General features: G+C 32.5%; 1 protein-coding gene across 1 annotated transcript; it reads left to right on the plus strand.

Annotated features, from left to right (window-relative positions):
* The first annotated feature begins 487 nt into the window (after positions 1–487).
* On the plus strand, positions 488–6,137 carry LOC132564861 (receptor-type tyrosine-protein phosphatase kappa-like). Its single transcript, XM_060229478.1, has 16 exons — positions 488–592; positions 850–937; positions 1,432–1,508; positions 1,690–1,726; positions 2,130–2,227; positions 2,386–2,514; positions 2,673–2,818; positions 3,083–3,218; positions 3,685–3,834; positions 3,986–4,085; positions 4,202–4,275; positions 4,424–4,549; positions 4,732–4,848; positions 5,302–5,459; positions 5,736–5,871; positions 6,069–6,137. Exons 1-16 carry the CDS (start codon positions 515–517, stop codon positions 6,135–6,137), a joined length of 1,719 nt encoding a protein of 572 aa, XP_060085461.1. The 5' UTR covers positions 488–514.
* The last annotated feature ends 3,045 nt before the right edge of the window (positions 6,138–9,182 follow it).

Genomic DNA, 9,182 nt, shown 5'->3' on the forward strand with positions numbered 1-9,182 from the left:
TCGGGTTGTTCAACTTCCCAGGCATTATGTTGTGATCGACTGCGGTAATTATGACATGGAAGGCACTTTACGCATTCGTGCAAAAAAGTCAGTTCCGTTATGATTAAATTTTATATGGTCATCTTGCAATCTATTACCTTGAAGTCACTCAGCCCTTTATCATTTGTTATAATTGATAATCATTCATGTTTTTATCTACATCTTTCTGAAAGTGTCAAATTTGTATATCAGGTATCGGCATTTCATTGCAGATCAAATCATTACGCCGTTGTTGTATGTGGTTTTACTCTCTCTCAAAATGGTTGTTTTTAACATTATAAGAACATCTACTAACTATTGAGAAAAAAACAAACGTGAGTGAAAAAAATATCATATGGCAGTCACTGGCTATGAAACCTATATTTATATTCAATTAGATATTGTGAATGAAAGTGGACGTGTCTACGTTAATATGCACGACATTAATCTCACTACCGACAACGAGGTTGTGTACAGCAACATTGACGCCAGTAAAATGCGTATAAATGATCTGCGATTGATGATCTCCAAGAAGATGATGAATAAAGCAGAAGGATTTCGGGAGGAATTTAAGGTATTTAATCTGGTAAACATGGACATTTAAGTAGTTAATCGATATGTCTGTGTAACACTTTGTTAATTTTGAAATTTGAGTTGTTTATTGATGTGGTTATGTAACACTGTTAACTTGGAAATTTGAGTTGTACCATTGACCTATGCTTAGCATCTAAAAACTTTTGAGTTAAAATCAAACCTTGACCCTAACATGACTATAATGGTTTGTTCCCATCATATATGTTCTTAATAATCATTTTCCATTTAATCGTTTAGATGTTCCCCGTGGGCGCAGTTCATCCTCACGAAGTTGGCAAAAAGGCTTCAAACAAAGCCAAAAACAGATTCAAGACAACATTCCCATGTAAGAAACTGCTCGGCTGTCTACCAAACCAAAAATCCTAATATTAAAATGAAAACTGTCTCATCATTACATATGTAAACATTTTTTGACATTGTCCTCTACGTACATTTTTAATTTTGTACTATCTTTTTTCAATCACTTAAGAGTTATACTGTTTAGAAACTTTATTGACACCTAGTATGCTTTATCAAAAATATTGCTTGAAGCTCTGTGTCTCATTTTGGATGTCTGGTTTCTATGAGAGTATTCGACATTCTGTTCTCTCTTTTGTATTTTTGCTGCTATCTAAATAGAATTACATCGTGTCTTCCGTGCGTCAACTATCACATCTAGTAATACGACAAAATACGTACGAAACTAATAAATAGTTTAGCCTAGGATCGACCGTTTTCCATAATTCCGAACAAACTACATTGAATTATGTATTTGCTGTGTTTGAATTATTTTTATTTTTATGAAATCGGGTTTTATTTATTTATTTATTTTTTTTACAGATGACCATTCTAGAATTATATTGGAAAAGTCAGGAAATGATTTAGATACGACTTACATCAATGCAAATTACATCGATGTAAGTATATTCTGGAGTGAATGGAAATGCAGGCTACATAAAATGATATCCTTTTTCCATATGGAAACAAATTAATGGTATCTATATTTCTTCTTAACTTATTTTCATAGTTAGGAAGTTAGTTATGTCCAACCTTTTGTGATTTATCAAAAGCATTCTGAATTTGCAACTTCTTTTCCAGGGTGTTGAAACAACAAAACAATACATAGCCAGTCAAGGTAATTTATATCTTTTGTTATGCATACATAATTGTATGTGAAGATTCGTTCCGTTGTTGCCTTGACTGCAGTGCCTATTTATTCAGATTTTTCATGTGACGGTTATTATTAGTGTTTGATAATCTTTTTCATGCCTAACGGCGTTTGGTTTTATCTAAATTATTTTTTTATTTTGTCAAACTAACATCACAACTTTTTCAACATATTATTTTCATCAATATACTCCCATAGCATATTGTATAACACAGCATAATCCGTATAAAAAGTAGTACGTATTATGACATCGCATAAACTATATTGTTCACATTCTAGTGCTTTTGAAGTATGAATTGTGGGTTCGCGAGATGTGTATTAATCAATTAACATTACCCCGTAGTTTCAAAATGTTATTTATGACACATAGGACCAAAGCCAAATACTTTGGACGATTTCTGGAGGATGGTGTGGCAGGTCAGCTCCGGGAAGATTGTGATGCTAACAAACCTAATTGAGGGTGGCACAGTATGTCTACACTATTTTTCCCTTGTGATATATAATCCATTGTTTTACTTATTAAGCCTGGCGTATAATTACAGTGGTATCATCAATAATTATAGTTAACATATTATGTACTTGTGTATTTTTTAATCATTACCTTATGTGTCTTTTTATTTTTACAGGTCAAATGTATTAAATACTGGCCAGATGAAGGGGAGCCACTATCAACTCAAACATTTCATTTGAGACTTAACAAGGAGACGACTTATGCATTTTACGCCATCCGTGACATGTCAGTCATGCAAAAGAAGGTAGCATTATCATCATGTAGCCAATTTTATTTCTTATAAGAACCACGTATCCATGAAAAAAACTATGTCTAATTGGCTTTTTGTTTGTTTTTTATTGTTTTCCTTTTTAACTATTTCGTTTTAAAACTTAAGAAAAGTGATCATTACATTTTCATTAGACAAAAGAGGAGCGACACGTTCAACAGTTCCATTTCATGACTTGGCCGGATCATGGAACCCCTGACACTCTGGAACTTGTTCTTTTCCATCGTCGAGTAGTGTCACGTGAAACGCACCTCACAGGACAGATGGTGGTACATTGCAGGTAATCTAAGACACAGCAATGTGTTCAGCTATGCTTTTTCTTCCAGTAGCAAAATCATTGACATTGTTTGAGATAATACAATACTCATTAGTATCTATGGATACTAGCAACGTTTAATCGTAATCTTAATCAATCTATCAAACTCAAATGTTTGTTTATCTACCGTTGAGAAATATGATCCAAACATGGATTTTTTATCAATTCGATTTTTTTTTCATTTAATGCTGTGAATGACAACTGATCAATATATTATTTATATTGCAGTGCTGGTTTAGGTAGAACCGGGACCTTTATTGCATTAGATGCACTTCTCACGAATGGCAGGGAAACGGGATATGTCGATATTCCAAGATACATTAAGACAATGAGGAAGGACAGAATGAATATGATCCAAACCTGTGTATGTGTTAATTTCGAATTTGCCGTTATTATCACTTCAAGTAACAAATACGCTTTGATTGGTACCCGTTCTTAAATATACATTACTTAGAATGCTGTTATAATCTCGGCAAAAAGCATAACGATCTAGAATTTGTTGACCAAAACTATTTCTCATTCTGTGTCCGATATGAGGTTGAAAGTGTTTTTATTTTCGTTAGAATGCTAGATGATTTCGTTGTTGTTGTTTTATTCTGATTTAGAAAAGTGACATTGAGCATGATTTTACATGGCGTGTGTGTTCGATGAAACAGAAGACACTGATCTTATTATTCATGTAATTGTAGAGAATTAATAACTCATCTAATGGTTTGCTTTAGATATATCCTTAACGTATAAAACCTTACATTCAAACCAATCTGTACGTAAAACCATATGAAAATAAGGAGTTCATGTCTTTATAAATTTAGACGTTCTTTACACTTCAGGATCAATATGTTGCGTTGCATGAGTTACTTGACGAAGGCTTCAATTTACAACCATCGCACATTTCCCGGGAAAATTTTCCTGCAGTATTCGCCAAAATCTGTCCTGGAAATCAACCTACAAATCAGACAAGGATTCATCAGGAGTTCACGGTAAACACTGAAACATAATTATCGTGTTATCATATCACAACAACAAGAAAAAAGGTAAAATAATAGTGTTTAAAAAGCTTGAAAGTCCTATCAGTTTTCGTCAGTTTCATAATGGAAAGTATTATACAACAGAACATGTAATCTGTTGCAGGCATTGCAAAGCTTCAACCCTAATTATCCTCCAAGCTGTTATTCAGCAGCGATGAAGAAAAGTAACAAAGACAAGAATCGAAAAATGGACATCCTCGCAGGTATATAATGATAATCCCAATGATATGATATTTGAAATAATTGATCAATTATGGTATCAATTTCAGTACAAATTGCGGTGATAATTATCTGAAACTGATCATAATTTTGTTTTAAGTGGACAAGTTCAGAGCATTCCTTCAATCGCAGCAATCGAATAGGACCGATTACATCAATGCAGTTGAAGTACAGGTAACGTTTTCTTATTTTACTTTTTTATGTACGTGTATATTACATATCTCTTTTTATACATATGCTTTGAAAACAAAATCTTTATGATTGAATTATGATGTAAATGATCAATCACTATTCTTATGAATTTGTCAAAACCCATTAACAGTCTCACACATCAAAGTCCGGGTACCTGATGACACAGTTCCCTTTAGAGAACACATTTGATGATTTTTGGACGATGGTGTTTGACTATAGCTGTGAGAATATTGTTGTCCTTGGCCAACCTACCGAAGTAAGTAATTTAAAACATTCTTTGTATAAAATGTATAACTATTTCTATGATTAATATTCTGTACACGAAATATGATTAGGGTATCTCTTACTCGCTAAATACAAGTGGGAATGCATTATCAATTGTTAATGAGAGAAAAAATAAATCATCCTGGCATTAATAATTATATTATGTTCTTTCAGTGCTGGTTACAGAAAGACGACGACTCCACAGCATCAACTATTTTTTCATTTACAAAACTGAACGAACGTGATATGAATGACGATTCAACAATTGCTGATTACCAAATAACTGGACAGGTTGTATTCTTTTGACCTTTACATAAATTAAGTAATTAAAATTATTTCTGTCCTGATTTGGTGACAACTTTCCATATACCTATAACATATCACTATTGTAACCGGTTTCAGCAGCAATATTGAAAATAGATTATCGATAGCTGAATATTTAATGACTATGTGCATGAATCCACTTCTAGCGCGAATTTAAACCGCTCATTAAGCGTCCATTCATGTAACAATTAATGAATTTATCGATTACATAAAGAAAGTATTGATAAAGTTAGTTAATGCAAAATACTCATTTACCCATATAGATCGATAGTGAAAGACATTCGATGTGTAGGTATAACCATGCTTTTTGTATATATCATATGAATATTAAAATAATATAGATTAAACAATATGCAAAACTTCCACAATCGCCTGCACTTTTAACAATTTGTTGATTGTCCATTGAACAATTAATGATAGAGTGACAGTAGAGAGGCAACAGTCAGGATCTTCACCTTGGCCACGTGGTCAGCGGACTGTTTGCTGCCACCATCTGACCCGTCCATACTCCTACTTCTAGAACAGGTGGACAGTCGTAGGCGCTCAGACGATGCAAAACCTGTAGTCATTCTGTGTCGGTATGGCAATCGATTTCGTTTTGACAGAATGTATTAATAAGAATTTATACCAAATTGACATTGAAACATATAACTGATTTCAATGACTAGAAAACGGCTACAAAGCTATGTATTGTTATTTACCAAGTTAACATTTGTAAGTATAGCCTGGTCATATAAATTGAATTCTACACTTCAGATAGTTATGTTGCATGTAATTATATCGAAATCATTGGTGTTTATGTAAAATGTAATTAAGATTTTAAAGAAGGGTATTCAATATCTGATGTTCTAAAGGGATGGGTGCACACAGAGTGGACTGTTCTGTTGTATATCAAACATCAGAGATCAAATGAAGATGGATGGGGAAGTTGATATATTTCAAACAGCACGTCAGTTGAAAAGGCGACGACCTGAGGCGCTGGAAGATGTGGTAAGCTACATGTACACGAATCATTCCAATGAAAGAATAAAAGTCTATTTCGCAAATGATATCAACATGTTTTACTTATGTTATTTTGTTCTTTGCATCTGATAATTGATAATTTGTTTTCGATTGAAAAATTTAAGATAAGTTCCGATTCCAAATAAAACTTTCATTTATATTTACTTTGTTTTCTTTTACCATAGAAACAATACCGGTACTGTTACAAGATCCTGGACCAATATATTGATTCAACTGATCTGTATGTCAACTGAAGTCTCAAGAAAAAGCGCAGTCAGTATTGTAATATACATGATTTTACGACATTTACGTTAATGTACACGTTAAATGATTCACGAACTGAAGAAAAGCAATTGCTCATTAATCCCATCGCCATTTACAATAATGGTCCGCCATCATCTTACTACGTGGCCTGACTTCAACTGCTGTAAATACAAGATACAAGGACTTTTATTTAGAGTCCTGTTTTTGAACAATAAAATATTGATTATGTAGAGCAATTATCAGGACTATGAATAACGAAACAGTGATATATTGTAATCACTAAACTAAAACATACATAACGGATAACTTCACAAAAATGCTAGCTAAATAAAGATCATGCGACAAAATAGCCCATGCAGCATATATAAATGATACATAAAACATGAAAAAAACATAAAAAGCATAAACCCCGGGTTTATGGTTGTGACCTTATTGGTTAGGTAAGGGTCTCAAGCAGAGGTTGTTTTATATTCAATGTGTTACGCAAATACTAACGTGCGAAATAAATATATTGAAAACGGTAGCATAACTAACGTCAAATCGCAAACTCGATAGCATTGATGATATAATGAATACCTGATCATTCGTTTGACAGTGGTGAAGGAACTGAATGATAATCTGTAATTGTTGTATATATTTTGTATATTCACTAGCAATAACTTGTCATATGTGTAATTGAATCACTCGATAATATAAGAAAAACGTCATTTTTCAAAGAATTCTTACATTACGTTTACGTACTTTATATTTTACTAGAGATATAATTGAGCTCAACACTGTTGTTGAATGTCATTAATTCTTTCAGTATGTATATCAGGGATAAGACTACTTGATTTTGGATTATCCATTTGGTAGAGCTAAAGATCATTTCTTTCTAAACAGGCAGTATATTGCAATTAACATTTACCAAGATTGCATAGAAATCATTCATGATTTTCTCGCGGTTTATTGAACAATTAGCAGTAAATAAGTCTTTATCACAATTTGAATTATGATACATATCAAATGAACTGAAAATATGTAATAATACGACATTAATACACATAGATACTTTTCAACAAATATCTATTCTATAGTTATGCTTAAAGAAAAAAAATGAACATGTTTGCTATTTTTTTTTTTTTTTTTTTTTTTTGTTAACCGATGTTTAAAAATGCACGTTATATGCTTACTGTAAGTCTGAAAATGTTTAGTTTGTTTGCTTAATATTCCGGTATAGAATTAAACAGTAAGAGGGACAATGGTTTTAGATGTTTAAGTACAAATAAGTTGCCTTTCATGCTTGACTTGAACATACATGTCATGAAATTATTTTTGCAATGTTTTCGCTCCGAATCTTGTCAGTTCAGAGAGAAACGGAAGAGCGATGCAGACCAAAGAGACAACTACATCCATTGTTAACAAATTATGCAGTCAAGTAGTATATTTTGTAATTCATCTTAAAGAGCTATTATATTTTTTTCTTAATGCTTGATTTGCAATGGGTCAATTTGATATATATATACCATATGTTTTATATTTTTTATCGATATTTTGATAACAAATGCGCTATGCATCAATGATACCATGTTTTATACTTACCAGACTACTTATAATAAAGCTTGAAATAACTTGTTTTTGTCATAGTTATGATTGGCAACATTTGAAAGAGATTTCTAAAACAAGTGTATATATATATATTATACATGTAAACAACATGGATTTAATGTCATGAATGAGTGTAGCGATCCTGTTTGTACACTTAATTAAGATAACAAGTTACCTATTAATGGACATACAGAAATTACGGCACGACGGTCATACGGGTGCCATTACCTGACATAGTGCTTGTTTATATCCAGTTGCAACTCAAAATACCTGCGCTATAAAATCCTGATCGTATTTCACATCGCACGGTCTTGGTGAATATTTTCTTGTTTGTTCATTTTCGGTCCCGGGTTGTTAAAGTTTTTGCATGTGTAACGTATACGAAGATATACGTAAACATCTTAAGGTAATTGTGCAAAGAAAAAGATATTTTGTTACATTCTCACTTAATTTTCGCGGATCCGTTTCTTCTGCTGATTACTCAGTTGTATTGATGGAAAAGTGATTCCAGTCAATACTATAATGGGATTAATTCACCTTGTCTTCAATTTAGACATAAGCTAGAACAACGAATGCGCCATCTTACGGACTTTATTAATCGGTTGTATCATTTCAGTCGCTGCAGTGACTTACTGGTCAAATGAAAAAAATAAATATAAAACATAAAAATAACATTCACCATTTTGAAAATTCTATAAAACATTAATAATGTATGTAAAACGAAATAAGACTAAAATATCGGATTTCAACAGAATAAACATTAATACCATATTTGTTTCTTCAAAAAAACTGAAAATATAAGGAGAAAAGGGACAGGTTTCCCGGAAATAAAATGAACAAGTGAATATGTATGCACAATCTTCATTCATTTGAATAGTGAAACATTGTACATTACTTTCTTTTAATACCATAGATCAAAGAGCATGACAATCTTCCTTGAATGTAAGGTAATTGCAAAATTATTTCAATCATTTAGCCTCACATTACAGTCCAAAACACCTGTACAATGCACGTAGATAAATGTTCTTAGTTTCTATTTGTCCCTACAATTCCCTTGTTTAGATTTAGTATGTTACTTCAGAGACGGATATTAATGTGTACTCTGAACGAAAACAAAAAGAAATATATAGTATCATTCCGTATGATCCAAAGATACAAAGGTATTGACGATTTTCACCTCTCCTTCCACTACTAATATAAGTTTATCCTATCGGGATCTTATCGGCTGTGACATCACAAGCTCAACGACTGCAGTAGCCATCATGGGAAGAATACGATATCTTGAGACCAGCCATGAAATGCAACATCAGATTCCTAATGAATGAATCAGATAATGCCAGAGGAAATAATGTAAACGGTGTCCAGCGAAATAGAAATGGCCAGAATGGAAACAAATAACTCTCAACGCTGGTGATCTAAAAGGATGTTTCTTCAACATTCTTAAATTT

This window comes from Ylistrum balloti, unplaced genomic scaffold, assembly GCF_031769215.1.
Source record: "Ylistrum balloti isolate Yb309-2 unplaced genomic scaffold, AGI_CSIRO_Ybal_v1 Utg373066, whole genome shotgun sequence".
Classification (NCBI taxonomy): domain Eukaryota; kingdom Metazoa; phylum Mollusca; class Bivalvia; order Pectinida; family Pectinidae; genus Ylistrum; species Ylistrum balloti.